This window comes from Tribolium castaneum, chromosome 6 (assembly GCF_031307605.1).
Source record: "Tribolium castaneum strain GA2 chromosome 6, icTriCast1.1, whole genome shotgun sequence".
Lineage (NCBI taxonomy): Eukaryota > Metazoa > Arthropoda > Insecta > Coleoptera > Tenebrionidae > Tribolium > Tribolium castaneum.
Genome location: NC_087399.1, coordinates 6,299,414 through 6,319,609, shown reverse-complemented (window position 1 = coordinate 6,319,609; position 20,196 = coordinate 6,299,414). Strand labels below are relative to the sequence as shown.

At 33.5% G+C, this 20,196-nt stretch overlaps 3 protein-coding genes across 3 annotated transcripts; 2 read left to right on the top strand and 1 right to left on the bottom strand.

Moving 5' to 3' along the window:
- The first annotated feature begins 6,382 nt into the window (after window positions 1-6,382).
- LOC662273 (DNA repair protein RAD51 homolog 3) lies at window positions 6,383-8,951 on the top strand. Its single transcript, XM_968383.4, has 4 exons — window positions 6,383-6,939; window positions 6,988-7,115; window positions 7,169-7,294; window positions 8,570-8,951. The coding sequence occupies exons 1-4, from the start codon at window positions 6,555-6,557 to the stop codon at window positions 8,747-8,749; spliced, it is 819 nt and encodes a 272-aa protein (XP_973476.3). The 5' UTR covers window positions 6,383-6,554; the 3' UTR covers window positions 8,750-8,951.
- A 492-nt stretch (window positions 8,952-9,443) lies between these two features.
- SMC6 (Structural maintenance of chromosomes 6) lies at window positions 9,444-15,319 on the bottom strand. Its single transcript, XM_968451.5, has 12 exons — window positions 15,102-15,319; window positions 14,703-14,810; window positions 13,808-14,655; window positions 12,824-13,027; window positions 12,580-12,773; window positions 11,749-12,074; window positions 11,391-11,701; window positions 11,123-11,339; window positions 10,902-11,072; window positions 9,940-10,407; window positions 9,700-9,894; window positions 9,444-9,648 (listed from the first exon to the last, which is right to left on the bottom strand). Exons 1-12 carry the CDS (start codon window positions 15,114-15,116, stop codon window positions 9,493-9,495), a joined length of 3,213 nt encoding a protein of 1,070 aa, XP_973544.4. The 5' UTR covers window positions 15,117-15,319; the 3' UTR covers window positions 9,444-9,492.
- A 904-nt stretch (window positions 15,320-16,223) lies between these two features.
- LOC662385 (uncharacterized protein) lies at window positions 16,224-17,734 on the top strand. The gene is made up of 6 exons (XM_968483.4): window positions 16,224-16,381; window positions 16,426-16,757; window positions 16,807-16,974; window positions 17,027-17,225; window positions 17,297-17,494; window positions 17,547-17,734. The coding sequence occupies exons 2-6, from the start codon at window positions 16,440-16,442 to the stop codon at window positions 17,618-17,620; spliced, it is 957 nt and encodes a 318-aa protein (XP_973576.2). The 5' UTR covers window positions 16,224-16,381; window positions 16,426-16,439; the 3' UTR covers window positions 17,621-17,734.
- The last annotated feature ends 2,462 nt before the right edge of the window (window positions 17,735-20,196 follow it).

The window sequence follows — 20,196 nt, the reverse complement described above, 5'->3', positions numbered from 1 at the left end:
ATAAGTCAACATAACACACGAATCCGGAAATTTATGGATGAGGCAATCCGAATTTTCGGCTTGGTAGCGTGTGATACAGACTTATGACAACTGAAGCTAAGAGATTTGGGAAATATGAACAAATTGCCGAAAAAATTTACTAAACCCAACGAAAAAAAAAAGATTTCGCAAGTCTGTAAAAGAGCAACACAATAATAGAACCTAAGTTTGAAATCTCCTAATTAATTATTATTGAATTATCATATGTATTCAAAATAAGTGTGCTAAAAGTATGTTTTTCTTGTGTCATCAACATCATATTAGGTAAAGTGTAACTAATTCTTCACTTTTTAAGCTATTATTTTTTTTACTCATTTAGAAATACACGGTGACCTAAGGGTGTGTAATCGATCTATTTAAAAGTTAAACTTCTTTGCTATTTGAAATATTGCCATGCCGTTTTTATTACCAAATAGATATACTTAAAGTCCACAAAATAAAAATATTTTTATTATTCACAGGATATAATAGAAGGTGGTGACCCGCAGTCAATTTTTTTTAATGGAACAATTTATATATTTTTGCATAATTAGACTCTACGTGAAAAAATAATAAATCTTTGTATTTCCGTTTCGGAATTATTCAATTTTTTGTTATAAAAAAAACAATTTTTGAAGAACCATTAGGAAATCAATATAATAAATATTTTTTGATAAATTTGCAATAAAAAATCTTACGATATTTTGTAATTATAGCAAAGAGTTGACTTACAGTTAAAACGAAAAGTCCACTATTTACTAAAACTATTAGCTGGTTCAAAACTAAAAAAACGCCAACGTCGCATTTTACCAAATTATTTTTTTAAATAAGATTGATAAAACTGTAAAATAGTTCTTAATGCTTAGATCTCTTATTGAAAGTATAAATTTTATTAGCTCTCACATTCCGGAAGTGCATGAATAATTTATAAAACTTAATTTTAAGAAAAAAATCAACGTTGGCGTTTTTATAGTTTTGAAACAGCTAATACACGGTATTAGCTAAATTTTTCTGTTGCAAATTTGTCGGAATATTCTCATAGGCGACTTTGCAGTAATTTTTCAAAAGTTGCTTTTTTATAACAATATCAAAATGTTGAATAATTCCGGAACAAAAAGAGATAGACCTATATTTGTTTAAACAAAGTTCTACTATTTTTATTTAAAAAAAATTCTTGAATAATTTCCTGGTGTAGTTTTTAGCATTTTTATATTCCCATCAACTGAAATCGTTTTTATATATACGTAATACATACAGATACGATTCAAGTAGATTAAAGGAGCGTAAATGTAATAACAAATCGTAAAACATTTTAGAAAATTTTAAATTTTGAGAAATTAAAAAATATATAAAAAATTATATACGTGATTCCAAAAAAAAACTGAAGCAGATAAATGTTTAATTATCCATATTAGTACAATTTTTTGAAGGAAGATTTCGTTGTATAAAATGAAAATATTCTAGAACATTGTTAATCTAGAATCGAATCACAAATATTTAAACACATAAAATTTGATGCCTGTAATATTTTCAACAAACATAAAAACCATTTTTATTTTATTTAAACAAATCATAAAAATTGGTGCCTACAGGGTGAGTCAATAGTGGGTTATACTTCTGACTGTCCTAAGATGCAACCAAAAATACTAATTGCACATATCACTTAAATAATTCGTTTGATTTTTAAAAACATGAATTTAATCAACACTTTTTTATTTTTAAAGTAATAATAATCAATAATAAAATTTTAGCAAAACTGCAAAAACAAACTTGATTACACCCAGAACAGTAATCGTAAATTATTTTTAATTTTTTTAACAACTACCGATCTGGTCAGCTGGAATCTGTATTATTGATTGCCTATTAAAAGAAATCAGACTCATCCTGTATATTATCACTTATTTGACTTCCGTTTAGCAATTTCCTATTTAAAAATCAAAAAAATTACATGAAATACAGAAAGATACTGTAAATTTAAAGATAGATAAACAAATAATTATCTTAATTAAAAAAATTAAAGTCGAATTCAATTAAACTGACATTTAGTGAAATAAGTGTTAACTGACCTTAAAAAAAATTTTTAAGTTGTTTTTTTTAATTATTTTGTAAATTGAATTATTTTTCAAACCGGCGAAACATTGACAATTATTTAAAATTACTAAAAAAAAACTATAAATTCAGTACTGCCAACAAAAATTTTAATTTTCAGAGCCTCCCGTTAAACCAAATGAGAAGAATTCAACTTTACATACAACTTTTATGCCAGATTTTAACATTTCTGGTGTGGCAGCACTGCGATTAAAAACAGTTGAATTGCTTGACATTAAAAAAGTGCGTGGTAGTTTGTCGAGAATAGAACAATTCTTGTGAAATCCGAGAAACCAAGCAAAATCAAAGGCAAAGTGAGCAGATAATTGCTTTAAAGCATCGAATTCCCGGTAAGTGTAACCTCAAATATTTGTTTATTTCGAGAATTTCGTTTTGCGTCGCTTGGCAAAGAGTGCTGTGATTGGCGCCATTTTCAAATATTTTAATTGCCGTTTTAAGCGTCCCTTGTCTTCCCGGTCCATTACATGCCTCCCAATGGCCGTAAACAGCCCCTTTGAAGTATTCACATCCATCGTAACTTGCAAACGCCACGTCCTTGTCAAACCCAGTAGTAAAATGATGAATCTTTCAAGAAGCGAAATTCAAACAGTAAACTCGATGCCCTAATTTCAACCTTGGACCGGGCAAACTTCTTCCCTTGAGTCTGCCGAGTTGTCTAACTCAGTTAGTAGCACTAACAGTTAATCAGTTGCTGTCACGTTTTGTTCCAATAAAAAACTCCTCGAACGAAACTTGAGTTATATGTCCTTAACAAACGATCTCGGCTCATTAAAACGCAATTTACACTGTTGGTGACGTGTGCAAAATGGTGGAGGCGCCGGGCGACTCCATCTTGTATTTATCCCACGTTTCGCGGTGAAACACTCGCACAAAAAATTGAAGAGAGCGTAAAAAGAAATGCGTTTTTTCAGCGACTAGACAATGTCGTGTCGTAGTCGGGGCATGGACCGGATGTTTAGAGTACGAATTAGGGGGCGAGGGGCGCAGTAACCGACCATACACTGTCAGAAATGATTAACAGTGCATTTCCTACAAAGTTGTTAATCATAGCGTATCAAGGAAATCGCCTCAAAGTTTAAAGTTGGCACGCGTGTGATTTTTCATGCTGATAATCGATTTAAATCATTCCTGATAAATTACTATTGTGGTGATAATTGTACTCATTTGACAGCTTACGGCCCCATAATTAACATTTCTATTATTAATAGTGGGAGGGCTGGTACTCATGAATTAGTTGGCAACACTGCTGATATTCTTGGCGCGTCAAATAAAAAATGCATGAGGCTATTTTATTCCAACTATGTTTAGAGCAATTTTGTAATAATTACATAGTTTAGGAAAAAAAATTCTTTAACCAAGAGATAATTTATACTGATTTTGTTTTCTGCTTACTCATTAAAAACTAAAATATGTACAGGGTGACGCAAAGGAGTGTAATCGGTCTATAATTTTTTTGAAAATTGAAATGTTCTATGCCGTTTTTATTATCCGATAGATCGAGTTAAAGTCCACAAACTAAAAATATTTTTACTATACACAGGGTGTTGTATACAAGGTGGTGAACCAAAGTTATATTTTTTTAAATAGACCACTCTATATATTTTTGCATAATTGTTTTCTACACAAAAAATAATGTAACATGTAATGTAATGTAACAAAAATAAATTTTTGAAAAGTCACTGCGAAGTCGCCTATGAATATTTTTCGACTAATTTGCAACAGAAAAAATTTAGAATATCTTGTAGTTTATGCAAATAATCATTTTTTAGTTAAAGCACGCCGATAATATACAGGCTGTTCCAAAATGTAAAAAGAAGAATAAGTAATTTTTTTCAAATGGAACACCATGAATTTTTTTATGTATTGATAGCATTTTTGATAACCTTTCTAATGATGTAACATTTGCTTAAAATATTTTTCGAAATTAAAATATATATATACATTTTATTAAAAGAAAATTTGTTAGCCTAGAATCTGATGGTCAAGTGGTTATTAATTTTTTGATATGTTCAAATGTAACTTATTACATTAGTAATATAATTATTAGCTGATACATAACTGAATTTTACTTGTCAAGAATTATTAATAAAATAAATAAAATATAAATTTTTAATTATTTTAAACACTAAAAATATTGTAAATTTGCTACACAAACCGCAAATCATTAGAATGCTCATGAAAAATGCTATCGATACGTGTAAAAAAATACATGGTGTTCCATTAAAAAAATTGAGTTATTCAAATTTTTGTCTTTTGGCACACGCTGTACATTATTTAAGTCTTTCAAGTAAAAGTCGACTATTTCCTAAAACTACAAGGTATTCTAAAATTTGTTGTTGCAAATTCGCCGGAAAATATTCATAGGCGACTTTGCAGTGATTTTTCAAAAATTGGTCTTTTTTATAACGAAAAGTTGAATAATTCCGGAAAGAAAAGACATAAACTCATAACAGGTTATATAAAGTTACATTATTTTTTTACGTAGAGTCCAATTATGAAAAGATATGTAGGGTGTTTGATTTAAAAAAATATAACTTTGGTTTACCACCCTGTATACAACACCCACAACACCCTGTGTATAATACAAATATTTTTAGTTTGTGGATTTTAAGTCAATCTATCGGATAATAAAAATAGCATAGCAATATTTCAAATAACAAAAAAGTTATAGACTGATTATGCACCCCTGGGCCACCCTGTATATATCACATTTGTCTGTCACGCCTAATATTTTAATATGTTCTCTCGGTGAACAATTTTCCTAATATAATAAAAACATATTTTTCTAATCTCTAAGTTTTTTTCCAGAATTCCTTTTGCTTTTTGTTACTTTTCTTTATTTTATTTCTGTCTTTTTTTAAATTTTTTTATTTATTTTTTATTTATTTTGTTGTTCTGTTTATTTACTTCTTAATAATCACATTAAGTCACTTGTGGATTTTTTTAGTGTATAATAAGATATTACAAAGATCTACTGTCTAGTTGCTTTTGGCCCACTTACTGGACATTATTTAAAGTCTTTATGATAAAAGTTTATTATAAAAGAAAACTAATTTAAAACAAATAAAAGTTAAAAATAATTGTATCCATAATGAAAGTATAATAGCTAGAAATGACATACATCGTCGTTTATATTCATAAATGACATTTTTTGCCTGAAATGCGATTTATTATTTATTCAAATGTTAGCATTATTCTTGTGATTAATGTCAAAGAAACTTAATACATTGCATTCCATTAAATTTCTGATCACAGTGTGCCTGTGTCTTTCAAATTAAGTTGGCAGCATTAAATAATGTCAACTGTCAATTTTTATTTCTTCCACTACTTTGATAAACATTTTAAAATGATGAATGACCTTGAACTGTATTTTAATCAAAATCGATATAAACCAACTTAATAATTAACGGTGTTGTTTCATTCTAATGAAAATCAGAGGTACACTCTAACTCAGTGTGAGAAAAATTCCGAAGCTTGCTTGTTATGAATTAATGATGGAGACATCAATGTCGCACGACACAAGAAATTACTTTAAAACGTATTGATTTTGAGTACTTTCACATGTAATAAAAATAAATTGATTGTACTTGAGACAAATTCATGATTCATGATTGTAAAGTGGATTGACCGTCTATCAAATGTCTAATCCAGATACCTGCCGTCAAGTTTTATCGTTTGTTTAATGTGGCACAAGTAAAGAAGTCGATAAATAATAGTATCAATTTATTTGCTTCAAATATGAATAAAAACAGTCGTAAAATGGATCAATCATATTTATGTTTGTTTACATCAAGTGAGCCATGTAAATAATAAAGTGTTATTTCATGCTTAACTATTCCCAGATAAACCACTTGAGCACATTTTTATTCCTATATATAGAATGATTGTTTAAATATTGTCCAGTCAGATTGACTTTACGCTCTAGCGCGCCCACGAGTTATAAACAAAAGACAATAATTTATTGTTGTTAACACAATGAAATCCGTAATTGTTCTACTTTTCATCGCTTCGGTGCTATATGTGAAAAGTGAGCGCCTAATTCCGTGCATTTGTTCACGTATTTACGCCCCCGTGTGTGCGTCGAATGGCAAATCTTATGGTAATAAATGCGAATTTCTTTGTCATGTGAAGTCAAGGCCGCACGAAGAGCAAAAATCGTTGTATATCGTCAAGTTCGGAGCGTGCGAAGAGCCAGCCAGTATCAACGAATTGCCGGAAATTCCAGTTGTTACACTTGATTGAATAATGTATGGGTTTTTTGTGATGTAATAAAATGCTTGTGTTTGATTTGAATTGAAATAAATGTGACGTAACTTGTGGTAAATGAGTGACGTCAAGGACGCAATGGGCACACCTTTGTTTCGGCAGCCTTGGACCGGCAGTTTGACACTTACTTAACCTCACATTTTTGAATCAAATTTTTCGAAATGAACCAACCAATTTCGTCTCTGAATTTGCCAGACAGCATTATTGGCAAACTCGCAAATCTGGGTTTTAATTACTGTAACGATTTGGGCGAAAATGTGGCCCAAAGAGCGAACATTCCCGACTATGGTTCGCTCAAAAGGGCCCCAAAACGGTGCACGGCTTTAGAATTGTGTGAAAGCGAATCGAACTGGAAGCCTGTGACTAGTTTTATACCACAGTTGGATTGTCTTTTGAGTAAAGAAATTGCTTCAGGGGTTGTGACCGAACTGTGCGGGCTTCCAGGCACTGGAAGGACACAGATTTGCTTACACTTGGCAGTTGGTGTCGCAGGGGAAGCAGTTTTTATTCATACTAATAATAATTTAAGTGTTGAAAGGCTCAAAGGTTGGGTTTGATTGGTTTTGTTTTTTTTTTTTCAATTTTTTGTTGCAGAAATAGCAGAAAAATTTGTCCCCGATGTTGGGGCACTTATGCAAAAACTTTTGTGTATCCAAGCTACGGATTTCACCGAATTGCGTGCAAGTGTTCAATTTTTGAAAACTTGGTTATCCAATAATCAAGTAATTTTGACAAATAATTGAGTAATAATTTTTTATTCCAATTAATTTTTCAGATCAGATTGTTGATTGTTGATAGTATAGCATGGCCTTTAAAACAACAACCACTTATGGAGAGGCCACATTTAATTTATAGACTTTTTCAAGAACTTCGAATTTTAGCGAACTTACATAACTTTGCGGTAAAAATATCAAATACGGAGATCTAACGGTTAGGATACGAAACGACGTAACAATGAAGGGTTCCTGGCCTCGATAATTCCGTTAATGTCGCCAGAGAGCGCAGTTACCGTCAGTTTTCAGAGCAAGGAATTTGAAAAAATGGTTGTATTTGTGTAACTGTTACCGCAAAACAAACAAAAAAATACATACTAAAGCATTAAATTCTCAATTATAAGACATATTTATAATGCAAAAATTTTATCGTAAACTATATTAAAAAAAAAATCAAATTTTTACCAATTTGCACATATTTTTCTAAACGCTGCGAATACAGTTACAGATACAACAAAAATGTTGGGAAAAAGTTGTAGAGAATTAAATTTCCTACAAAAAAGTTTCCGAGATCATGTCCCTATCTTTCACCATTTAGGCCCCAAAGTCGTTTAAAGACTCTCAAGCGTCATTTTGCCGGTGGTCAAGTATTGGAGTTAATTTATACCTAAACTGTTGAAGGTAGAAATATGGTGTCACGAATTTTTTACAGGAAATTTAATTCTCTACAACTTTGTTTCTTACACTTTTTTTGTATCTTTAACCGTATTCGCAGCGTTTGCAAAAATATAAAGTGGAACACAAATTGATAATTGTTTGCGCACCGTCACATATTTATCAAAACGCTGGGAATACGGTTGAAGATACAAAAAAAATGTAAGGAACAAAGTTGTAGAGAATTAAATTTCCTATAAAAAAGTCCGCGACACCATGTTTCTATCTTCTACAGTTTAGGCATAAATTAACTTTTCGTTACTTGACCACCGGTAAAATGAAGCGAATCCGTCGTTTGAGCGTTTTTGAACGTCTTTGGGGCCTAAAACGTTGACGATGGAGATATGGTCTCGCGAACTTTTTTAAAGGAAATTTAATTCTCTACAACTTTCTTCTTAACGTTTTTCTTGTATCTTTAACCGTATTCGCAACGTTTTGAAAAATACGGAACGAAGCGCAAATTTTAAATTTTAAATAATTTTTTTCTCATGTTTCTTATGAGAATTTTAGTCGTCAGTTTTTCTCAGTCTGTTAAGAGTATAAAGCTCAACATTTCTGTTTTTTTTTCAAGTAATTAGTGAATTGGTTGGATTTAAATTAATTTAAAACGATTTGACTCCGAGACATTTTTACTCTGCCGTATTATTTTTTGGGTTAGAAAATCCAGCGATTTTGTATCTCGTTTCGTCTCCTAACTTATAGTCCTCCGTATTATTCTGTGGTATTATCATGTTTTTGTCCACTTTTAGATTGTTGTTACAAATGATTTGACGACACGTAACACAGGGGCCACAAGTTCGTCTTTTGGGGACAGTTTTTATCATATTGTTAATAACAGAATACTGCTATCGAGGGTAAATAATCGATTTTGCGCTAAAACACTAAAAAGTGCAAATAAAAATTCGGAGGTGTTTTTCAAATTTGAATAAACTAGGGATTTTTGAGACCATCATTTGACCTACTGTCGGTCTTTCAAGGAACAGGACGCTTCATTTAAAACGTTTACTTACGATTTATCGTTCTAATCAACTTCAAACTGGACGTTAGCGATTCCAATGAAAAAGAAATTGCCTTTATTTTCATGAATAATCTTAATTTGATATGTAACAAAAATAAACGTGTTGTTTAGTATCCTGAAATCGTGCCAAACCTAACCTCAAAATTCAATTTTCATTAAATTAAATTAACTACGAAATCAATCGAATGTGTCTATAAATAGTGCATAACTCTTTATGGAAAATCCCAAAGAAACCACCGAGAAATTCATCAAAAATGAGGCCTACACGGAACTCGACGCAATCCACCCCCGTTTCATGGAGCCCCAAGACGCCCAAGTTGTGCGAGACTACGAAATCCAACACCACTTTTACTGCGACAAGTGTAAACTGTTCTTCGCCCCCACGTTTCGCGCCTTGAAGACACATTTCGATGGGGAAATGGTGCGCCACAAACCGTACGCTTCGTGTTTTTATTGCCAAGGAAGCGTTTTCGAGTATAAGTTTAAAAACGAGCGGAAGCTCTTCCACGATTGTAGGGATCATAGGAAGAAGGATGAGGACACGAGTGATTAAGACTGGATTTGTTACCTGATTAATTTGTAAATAAAAGTAATATATTTTTTCAAATAAAATTTAATATGGAAAAATATATATAATTAATACTGCAAACAATATCAAACAGTGTTCCGTTCGGGGTCTTCCAGCCTCAAAATGGAAGCCTTCTTGACGAACGACACGTCCTGAGGTGTTAGGAACACGAATTGTAATTCAGGATGCGCCTCAGCGTGATGTATCAATATGTCAATAACTTTGGTTCTATTTAATTTATCCTGAAAAAAACAGTTAGATGAAATTCAAACAATCTTATAATAATAACACACCATGTAGACATCAAACTCGTCCAGGAAATAGAAAGGGAACTCCATACATTGCCACAGCGAATACAAAAACGCAACTGTGGAAAAAGACCTTTCGCCCCCTGACAAATTAGACGTGGTGGTCAACCCCTGTGACCCATGCTGGGGTATAACGACCAAGTCTAACGTTTTTTCGTGTAAATTAATATCAATCGAGCCCTAAAAAGCAAATTTAAACCGCCTCAAGACCCAACAAAAACATACTTTAAACTGCCGAACTTCCATAATTTTCTTAAACGAATGTTTAATATACGTGACGAAATAATTCTCCGTAAGTTTATAATGTCGCGTCCTTTGTTCCACGGCTTTGGCCAATTCTGTAATATCCTCTTCAAGGCACGCGAGAAGCGTTGACAATTTGTCATATCGCTCGTGCATAGTGTGGTATTTCTCTAACAATTCTTCCACATTTTCCGTCGCCGTTTCAATCCGACGCGCGTTGCGCTCCAATAAGTTAATTTCATTGGCAATATCGGGGACTTCCCTGGCCGTTTCCAGTCTTTCCCCCAAACTCAACGCCTGCTCTGTGTATTTTTTCACGGTTGATTGCTTCAAGACGAGCTCGGATCGCGCCTCGTTTATTTTGTTTTTAAACTCTTGGGCTTTTCTCTTGTCGAACTCCTCACTCGTCGTGATTTCCTTCTGCCGGATTTGGTCTTCTTTCATTTGGTCCTAAATAAAACACTTGTAACCACTGATATACAGAGTGTCCCAGCGGGTAGGTAAAAACCATTATTCACCTTTAAACGTGAGAAAAGTAATAATTTTTCCCCGGAGTCATAGATACTAGCTAAAATTATTTTCAAATATACAGGATTTCCGAAAATAGTAGTAGTAGAAGTGAAAGTGAAGAAAGTAGAAAAAATAGTATACGACACTCGTTTTATAAGACTTATTCTATTGGAGCACTCCTTCGTCGTGCTCTAAAACCATTCGTGCCACAATAGAACATATGCAAAAAATAGAAAATTGCAAAAAAATTAAGGTTGTTCCATAAAAAAGGACGAGTTTGTAGTCTAGCTATTTTCGGAAATATCCTTTATAATTGAAAATAATTTTAGGTACTTGGGGACTGAGGAAAAAAATATATTACTTACCTAACATTTAACTGTGAATAATGGACTTTACCAACTCGCTAAAACACCTGTATAAAAAAGTAACGTTACTTCAAGTGTGCGCATGCGCTCCTCTAAGTCGGTATTGGCCGCTTTCAAGTTTTGCAATTTTTCTTCGTTTTTATTAATATCGGCTTTAATTTCCTTAAGTGTTGTTTCAACAGTGGCCAACTGAGCCGATTTCTCCTGAATTGTGTTACGAATTTCGCTTAATTCACTTTCCTAAAACCATGACATAATATTTAAAGAAACTCATTGGATAAATTTATTACAAGTAGTTCAACACTGGCGACTTCAGGTTCGGCTGTGGCCTTCAACTCCTCCAACTGTCGCCTGATTTTAGTACGTGCTCCGTCTAATTTTTTGATTTTTTCCTCCAATTGTATTTTTTTATTTTCCTGTTCACGCGTTTCGGCAAAAATCGCGTTTAGTTGTTTTTCAATGGCTTCTTTTTTCTTCGCCAATTCCCTAATATTGTGTTCTAGTTGGCTGGGAAAAAACAAGTCACAATCACCTGTCACACAAACATGGCCAACTCACAGGATATGTTCTTTGGTATCGACTTGTAAATACTGCGCCCTGTGGTAACGCGATCCGTAAGTCTTGTAATCCGGATCGGGGAAGTACTTATCACCTGTGATTGTAATTCCTTGTTGACAATTGCGTGGCACGTGACTAGCGTTTGATAGCAATTGCATCGCACGATCATTGCTCGGGATTAACAAAATTCCCTCAATTTGTGACTGATCTACGATGCAGTTGGCAACCACGGCATCCTCGATTTCCAAAACGTCGTAAAGACCGACACAATCAGAGGGGGCCCTGACCAGGTTCTTCGTAACGTCATGTTTCTGAAACAAATGGTTACGTTTTTTGTTTGACGGATTGGCAAAGCCACCTGTGAGAAAAACTGGGACGTGATTATGGTCGGTTTGGGACCACTGGACCAGACTTGGTTAAAAATTTGAACTAACAATTGATTATCACTGGGATTATCAACGGCGAATGATCCGAGTAGGCCGGGTGTGAGGTAACTTTCCACCGCCACGGCCCACTTTTTATCTTTGAGTTTTATGTAAGAGCCCAATGGACCGCGTGGCATGTGTTTGAAGCGACTTTTGTTCTGTTCGATCAGTTGTTTGACTCGGGGGATGTCCCGACCGTATAACAGTAGGGTATTCCCCGATTCGTTTTGTAGCGCATTCAAGCTACTTTTCTCGTTATCTGGAAAGAAAACTATGAACCAACTGGTCCCAAACTACAAATTACAAATTAAATGCACAGTATTTTGTTTAAAAGTCAAGTATTTTTGTTCAGTAAAAATAATAAATAAAATGGCTTTCCGGCGCTGTCATATTTAGATTTCAAAAAGCTTTTTATTATGCTTAATTATTATGAATGTAATTATGAATGTAACTTTTTTGTAATAAATTTTTTTAAATAAATCGTTGATTTTATTTAAAACTTTTCTGTAAACTTAGTGACTGCGACAATAATTTACAGTAAATGTTATAATTCGTACTAAAACTCTGAAAAAATAACTAGCTGCATATTAAAAGCCTTTTTTTTTGTTATTTTTTCCTATTCAAATTTATTTTCCACTAAAATTTCAACTAACAAAAATGTGCTACCATCTATCTTTTAATGAATCTTTTATGTTTATAGAGATTTTCGGTAAAGAGATTTAAATAAGAGTCAAAACTGATTTTTTTACGAAACCCCTTATTACTTATTTGATGGTCCAGTTGGCTGATGTCACGCCTCAAACTCGCTTTCTCTTCATCACGCCGCGAGATGTCGCTGCGTATTTGAAACAAATCATTGCGACAAGTCTGCAAGTGGTCCTCCATACCCTTGATTTTCTCACTCATGTTGTTCAAATCGCGTAAGCGTTGCATTTTCTCTTGTTCCACACGTGACATTCTAAACAAAAAACAATTGACAATCACACAATAAGCGAAACCTAAGCCTACTTTTCGTTGGCATTTTCAATATCGTGCAGCAAAGCGTCGGCTTCTTTATTTTTTGACTCAATTGTGCCATAGATAAGTTGTTTCTGCCGACGTTTGTCGTTATATTTTGTTCGGAGATCGTCAATAACTCGCTTGACGTCCCATTGCGGTCTCGACTGTACTTGGATTGTTTCTTTGAGTTCGTTTATTTTTTGAGTGAGCGAACTAAAACAAATTAAAAATAGCACATGGGGGTATCCCCTACCAGTGTTGAGCGAAATGTAATGTAATTAATAATTTATAATTACAACCATCTAGTAGAGAATTTGTAATTTCAATATTTTGTAACAGATTACTAAAGTAATGTTCTCGCTCGTATGGTGACAAAAAACTTTTTTCTATATTTTTTATTTTTTTTCCGTAGCTCTTTTGCTTCCTATAAAGTCTAATTTAAAAGTTTTTTAATTATTTTGCATAAAAATTTAACGTTGAAGAGCTGTATCTCCGGAAAAAAGGCTCAAATAATTTTTTGTCATAGAAACTTTTAATTCAGTTTGATGTCCTTTATCAACATTCGAGAGATTGTGCGGCACTTTTGAATCACCCTGTATACTAGCCCCATTTCAATTTCATTACTTTGTATTCAATTACATTGTAATTTATTGTAATTACTTTTTTATTAAATATAACCCCCAAGGGTGTTGAACAAGGGTTAAAGTTGGTATGAAAATATATTTTTCTAAGTTATGTCCACAAAAAACCTAAATACCGATTTTCATGAATATAACTTAAAAAAGACATATTTTAATCCAAAATAATTTAAATAATCTGTTACAATGTAATTAATTACAAATAAGTAATGGATTACTTTCAGTTTAATTAATATGTAATTTATACAGCTAATAAAAAATGATTATAATTACAATGTAACTGAATACAAAGTGATCAAATTAAGTACATTGTAATTACATTATTAATTCAATTACATTATGCCCAGCCACCTACGCGATATTTTTTTTCAAATCGGCCACTCGTTTCGACCGATTTTCGCAATCACTGATCAGTTTTTCCTGCTTTTTGGTCAACTTTTCGACGTTTTCTTCATCCTTTTGCGCCTCTTCTTCAGCATCGCGCACCTTAGCCCAAAGCAACTCGATCTGCATCAGCTTTATCTTCTCCCGAATGCCAACAATCGACTTGTGATTGTCAATTTTTTGCTTCAGTTGCTTCAACTCCTCGACTAATTTATTGAAACTGGTTTTCTTGTCCTCAAAAACCTTCTGTGACTCTTTCTTATGAAAAGTAATTTTTTTGTACTCTTCACTAAGCGAGTCCAGTTTCGTGGCTTTCATGAAGAGAATAAATTTATTTTTGGGGTTGTTGCTGCTTAGAAAATTCCGGGACGTGTCCTGGTTGAGGATACAGACGGGATTATCGACTTGGATGTTGAGACTGGTCGTGATATTGTGGATTTCGCGCAACTGGGAGGCTATGACAGCCCCATCTGCCGCTTTGATCCTGTAGCTGGAGCCCCCCGAAGCCGTCAGGTTGCGAATTATGGTGATTTTGTCGCCGTAGACGTTCGGCCGGTAGGCCATGGGGCCCCCGTTGTACAACTCGATCTCAACACTGCCTGAGACTTTCCCAGTTTTGATGAAACTCTTGACGCTGTTGCCACGATTTGTGAGACTGGCCTTGCCCCCTAAGCCCACGACTAGCGCGGTCAAAATGGCACTTTTTCCGCTTCCGTTGCGTCCGATTATTATACTGATGTTTTCGCTCAAGTCGACCTCGAGCATTGAATGGCACATGAAGTTTTTGAGGACCATGCGAATTATGGTCCCGGCACGTTTCTAGAATTTTTTTTGAGTGTTTTGGAGTTGGTAATTAAGGGATTTACCTGGGAATCATTTGTCTTCGAGCGTTTTTTCTTGGAGGGCGTTGAGGAGTTAAGGGTGGCGTCGTTTGTGAGGGTTAGTTGAGACAAGGGCTTTCGTTTGCGCCCCATCTTAAAAAAACAAATGACATTCGTTGAGTACGACTGATAAGATATTAAAAGTGCGTCGGGTTGCAAACCGTGACATCAAATTGATACAATGTTGTAACTTATTGATAAAATAACAATTTGATATTGATGTTTGAGGTTAGGGTTTAATGTCAGTAAAGAAACAATAATTTTGTAATTAATTCACTACTTGGAGGTTTAATTTTTGTGTTTGAAGGTTTCGTTACTGGCAATGTTGCGTAATTATATGAATTTTGCACCGAATCATAACAAAAAAACAGCAAAATGACTTACCGCCGAATTTTCCATTGTTACGCTAGGACGTTACTTTTGACGCCACAATTACACCGATTAACAAGTAACACTTCTAAAAAAACTATCGTTTTAAAACAAAAACACGACAATTACAAATTCATGGTAAAATGCTGAATTGGCGCGATTTCAACCGTTAAATTCACAAATTCACAAAGCAAAACATGAGAGAAACTATGCGCATGCTCCAAATAGTAGAAGTGTCTACCGTTCCAATAAACTTTTTCAAAATAAAAAATTTGAACCATTGAACAAAAATTGCTAATTCTAAATATTTTACAACTGAATAAACACGTTTTTTGTAATTTCTTTCAATTTTTTATTCTTTAATAAACATATTAACGAACGCAAAGTCATCATATGCCATGTTACAAAAAGTTTACGTTGGCAGGTAAATTCGCGACCGTATTTTTGAAAATTTCACAAATTTCGGGAGAAATTTATGCAAGATTACCCTCATTATAACCCCTATACGTGTTTTTTTATCAAAATTTGGATAAAACAAAAAAATTTAACCAATTTTTCACTTTCAAAATTAAGACTACGGAGGACTATAAGTTAGGAGATTTTCTGAACTCAAAAAAATATTACGGAAGAGTAAAAATGAGGGCTCTCCAAGCATTATACTGTCTCGGTGTCAGATCGTTTTAAATTAATTTCAATCCAACCAATTCTCTAATTACTTGGAAAAAAATGCATAATTGTTGACACTGTTAACAGATTGAGAAAAATTGACGGCTAAAATTTTTATAAAAAACATGAAAAAAAAAATTATAATAATTTAAAATTTGCGTTTTGTTCCGTATTTTTCAAGACGCTGCAAATGCAATATTAAGAATACAAAAAAAATGTTAGGAAGAAATTTGCAGAGAATTAAATTTACAAGTAAATTACAAAAAATAGTATAAAAAACTTGTTTCAAAAGAGCTTGAAGAACCCATTCTTTAAAATATAACTCGTAGCTACAATACTCGTTTTTGAAACTTAAATTCGTGTTTGAAAACTGGTCCTATAAAACTTTTTTTTAATATATTATTTACGATTTATATTTTTATTTCACCAGTTATTAGACCAAGGCCAAATGTTTGACAAATTTACAAATTATGCAGAATATGTTTCAAATAAGTATTTTATTGTTGTAAAAAATTGTCAATATCAAGTTGTTATCTTTTTTGGGTCACTGACATATCTGTTAGTTTTGTAAATACAAAATAAACAAGTGAAAGTTTACGTGACGGGTCACGTGCTTAAACCAGAGATAGGTATAACCTAACCTAAAAAAGCATTTTTTTGTTATTTTTTTTAGTTTTTTCCATAAAAATGAATAATTTGCTTTACATAAATGAGGAGACAGTCACAAAACTGCTAAACTGGGACTCCACGTTCAAGGCCATCGAGACAGCACTGGAATGCACTGCTAAAAACAGGGCCATCCAGAGCCCCCGCACCTTCACCAAATGCCCTAAAACCGACTCCATACTCCTAACAATGCCCGGCTATCTTGATAACGATGCTTTCGGCGCTTTGGGGTGCAAATTAGTTACGGCCACACCTAACAACGCCACTTTACCCCAACCCTTACCCACAATAAACGCGCATATTATGCTCTTTGATGACGTCACGGGTGTCTTAAAGGCCGTAAGTCCGAATAATTGCATAACACTCTTGGGGGAACCCCACATTTCAGGTCATAGCGGGCACTGAAATAACAAAATGGCGAACCGCCGCCGCCTCTGCTGTGGCAACGAAATATTTAACACGTGGTAAAAAACTTAAAGTTTTGGCGATTTTAGGGGCAGGTAACCAAGGCCACAGCCACGCTCTCGCCTTCAGTCACTTTTTCCCATTCGAGGAGGCAAAAAATCGCGTGTTTAACTCGCGCCAATGTTTGATTTGTTTCGTTGTAGATCCGGATTTGGAACCGGAATAAATACAAGGCGGAAACGCTCGTTCGTGCCTTGAACTTGTTTGCAAACACGGGAAAGTTCAAATGTTACGAGTCTAATAAAGAGTGTGTCACGGGGGCTGACGTTATCGTGACAGCGACGTTCGCGGCTCAGCCAATCGTAGAGCGTGATTGGCTCAAACCGGGCGTGCATATTAACGGTAGGCGTGGCTTGCTAATGAGCCACTAATGACAAGCAACGATTTGGAGGCGTGAACCAATCGTGTTGTAGCGATCGGAGCGGGTGTGAACCATTACAGCGAGTTATCGCCCGACATTTACAACACTAGTGACGTTTATGTCGATCATGCTGAAGGTGCAAAGGTCGAGTTGGCCGGTTTGGGAGTGAAGTTGGGGGAAATTGGAGGAGTTATTGCTGGAGACTTACCACCGCCTACACTTAATCAAGTCACCGTGTTTCAAAGCTTGGGTAATAAATTCGCATTTGAGGCAATAAAAACCAGGCAAATATTTCGTTTAAGGGATGGCAGTCGAGGATTGCGCGATGGCGAGACTTATTTACGACCTCTATGTGAAACAGTGTCAAAAGGAATGATTTTTTGGTATTTTTGTACAAAGTTCAGTTCGCCCACACTTAAGGGAATCCAATTAAGTCTCTTTGACCTTTGTAACAACATCTTGCTTCTAAATAAATATCGTTTCGAACACATTTCGCTTAATTTGTAAGGTTTCGAATTTCCCTCGCAATTTACTTTCTCGATTATTTTACCGCAAAACGACTTCACCACACAACACATCATCAGTTAACTCTATTAGGTACAGTTAGAGAAAAATAAAATACCTCAAATAGTATTAGTTACGTATTTTTCACCCTAATTTTGGCAAAAAAAATCAAAATTAATAATAAAACTTCCCTGGAACAAACCGTTTTGTTCTAGGATTTTATGATTTTTCCAGTAACAAAAAAATATGCCTCTGTAGCTTGGACTGTAGCCTGAAGCGACTCCGGGTTTTTACCGGGAGATAGAGATTTTAAGCGCATTCAGATGGTTTTTTGGTTTTTGATCTAAGTCTTAAAGATTCCGAGAGAAATACTAAAACTACTTAACGCTTTTTTTCACTTTTTCAAACGCCGATTACGGCGAAACTATTGGAGCTAGCGAAAAATCTCAAATGCCATTAGAACCGGCTGAAAAGGTCTACAAAATGTCAAAAAAATCAGACGCTGAATTAAAAGAGCTGGGAGTAAAGGGTTTATTTCTTTGTCAAGAGCACATTAAAATCTATCAGATATAACTAATTGGATATTCGGGATTGTGGAAACATTTAATTTTGGTAGATTATTTATTGTTTACGTTTTGCCATTTTTTGGGGCTTCTTCAGGACAATAAAATGGTTCCCCGTCACGCTTCACGAATGGTTTCCTATTTATTGTCCTGAAGAAGCCCTAAAAAGGTGGCGAAACGTAGACAATAAATAATCTAACAAAATTAAATGTGTCCCGAATATCCAATTAGCTATCAATCTATCAGATATACGAGTAGTGTAGGTTTTCAGGATATTTTTTTCTCGATTACGTCAAAACGATTCGAAAAAGTGGAACTATTTTGATAAAAAATTATGTAAAATGGTTCGGGAAATCGAATGGCGTTGAGAAAATCGCCAGATTCTTAATAGCTTTTAAGTTATGATTTTTTTTTTCATTTTACCTATTTTTGGTTGTTTGCAATTTTCTTATTCTATTAGTCTTTTTTGAAAATTATATATATAATTAAAAAAAAATTCAACGATTGTAAACCCAATTGAATTACGTCTTATCAAAGTTCCGGAGTTAATGTTCGATAAAGGTTCTTGAAATTTACAAAAATTGACCAAAATCTTGACAAGAAAACATCAAACGTCAAAAAATAGAAGCAATTGATTTTTCTTGCACTTTTGAGAACTCGGAAGGATTTTAAAGGTAGGTGCACATATTGATAAGTTTATAAAAAAATCCATTTTTTGACTTTCGTTCGATTAAATGCATATTTTCAACAATATGCAAAGTTTTTTTTAATGGATAATTACATATAAGATCTTTCTAAAGATAGTACACGGCGAATATTTTCGGAGTTATTGCCCGATAAATGTTTCGGGTACCTACTGAAAATTGACTAAAATTAGACAGAAATCAAAAAAATGAAACCACTTATTTTGCTGTTAAATAAACAATATTGGTAACTGTTTTCCACTAGGACTTTCAAGTTTAGAGTCATGATTTTTTTTACTGAAAAATTAAATATCCTATATTTATTGTACAAGACGATAAAATTTTATTTCTTCCACAATTATTTCGGTTGAATTATATAGGTACTGACATTTTCATTGACAATTATTCAACAAAGAATAAAACGTCAAAAAAAGTAAAACAACAGTGGTTGTAAACCACATTTTACTAGACGATAAAATTTCGTTTTACCCTGAAGTAATAAGTAGATAAAATGCGATTTTACCGTTTACGATAAAATACAATTATTTCGTAGTTTTTGATTAACTCGCTTGATAATTAATTTTTTATTTAGTCTGTATTTGGAGAGTACTAAAGAATTATTTTTGAAGATTTTTTAAACTTTAATTAGAGAAAAAAATTTCTGTTGTAACTTATCACCATTCTGCAAAATGTGTAGATTATGAAACCGCAATTATTTTTTCAGTAAATTTAGTCTTTCTCACGTGAACTTCAACTCAACTACTTATTAGTTGTATTTTCCCGCTTACGTACGAGTATATTTAGAGTATCTTATATAAATTGCAGTAACTTATTTGAACTAGTATTCAGAAATAAAATTAACTAGACGCCCTCTGGTGATTACTTTTGAACTATGTCGAAAACAGTAAAGAAATTTTCGTAATGCCACATTTAACTGACATTTAATGAATTGTTCAATAATTTTGCGTGTATAGTGTTAATTACTTACAATAGAAAGAATTACTTTAAAAGTACGTGGTGGTAAATACTAGCGTTGACTTTGGTTCTGTAGTTTTTCGTGGTATAAAGTGTTTATTGTTGGAACTTGAAAGTGGATAAAAAGTGAAAAATATTTAAATTTTGATTACAAAGTGTTATCAAACAGTTGTCTAATTAAAGATTATAAGTAATGGATCACAGCGAACACAAAGTTTGGCTTAAGA

What these genes read in the sequence shown, in the direction of transcription:
- LOC662273 (XM_968383.4), top strand. Translation starts at nt 6,555, where the DNA reads ATGAACCAACCAATTTCGTCTCTGAATTTGCCAGACAGCATTATTGGC. An exon ending in AAGTGTTGAAAGGCTCAAAG is followed by an intron (nt 6,940 to 6,987) that starts GTTGGGTTTGAT and finishes TTTTTGTTGCAG; the next exon opens with AAATAGCAGAAAAATTTGTC. An exon ending in CGAACTTACATAACTTTGCG is followed by an intron (nt 7,295 to 8,569) that starts GTAAAAATATCA and finishes GTCCACTTTTAG; the next exon opens with ATTGTTGTTACAAATGATTT.
- SMC6 (XM_968451.5), bottom strand. An exon ending in CGAAGACAAATGATTCCCAG is followed by an intron (nt 14,656 to 14,702) that starts GTAAATCCCTTA and finishes AAAAAATTCTAG; the next exon opens with AAACGTGCCGGGACCATAAT. An exon ending in ACGAGTTTGATGTCTACATG is followed by an intron (nt 9,649 to 9,699) that starts GTGTGTTATTAT and finishes TGTTTTTTTCAG; the next exon opens with GATAAATTAAATAGAACCAA.
- LOC662385 (XM_968483.4), top strand. Translation starts at nt 16,440, where the DNA reads ATGAATAATTTGCTTTACATAAATGAGGAGACAGTCACAAAACTGCTA. An exon ending in ACTTTTTCCCATTCGAGGAG is followed by an intron (nt 16,975 to 17,026) that starts GCAAAAAATCGC and finishes GTTTCGTTGTAG; the next exon opens with ATCCGGATTTGGAACCGGAA. An exon ending in ACCGGGCGTGCATATTAACG is followed by an intron (nt 17,226 to 17,296) that starts GTAGGCGTGGCT and finishes ATCGTGTTGTAG; the next exon opens with CGATCGGAGCGGGTGTGAAC.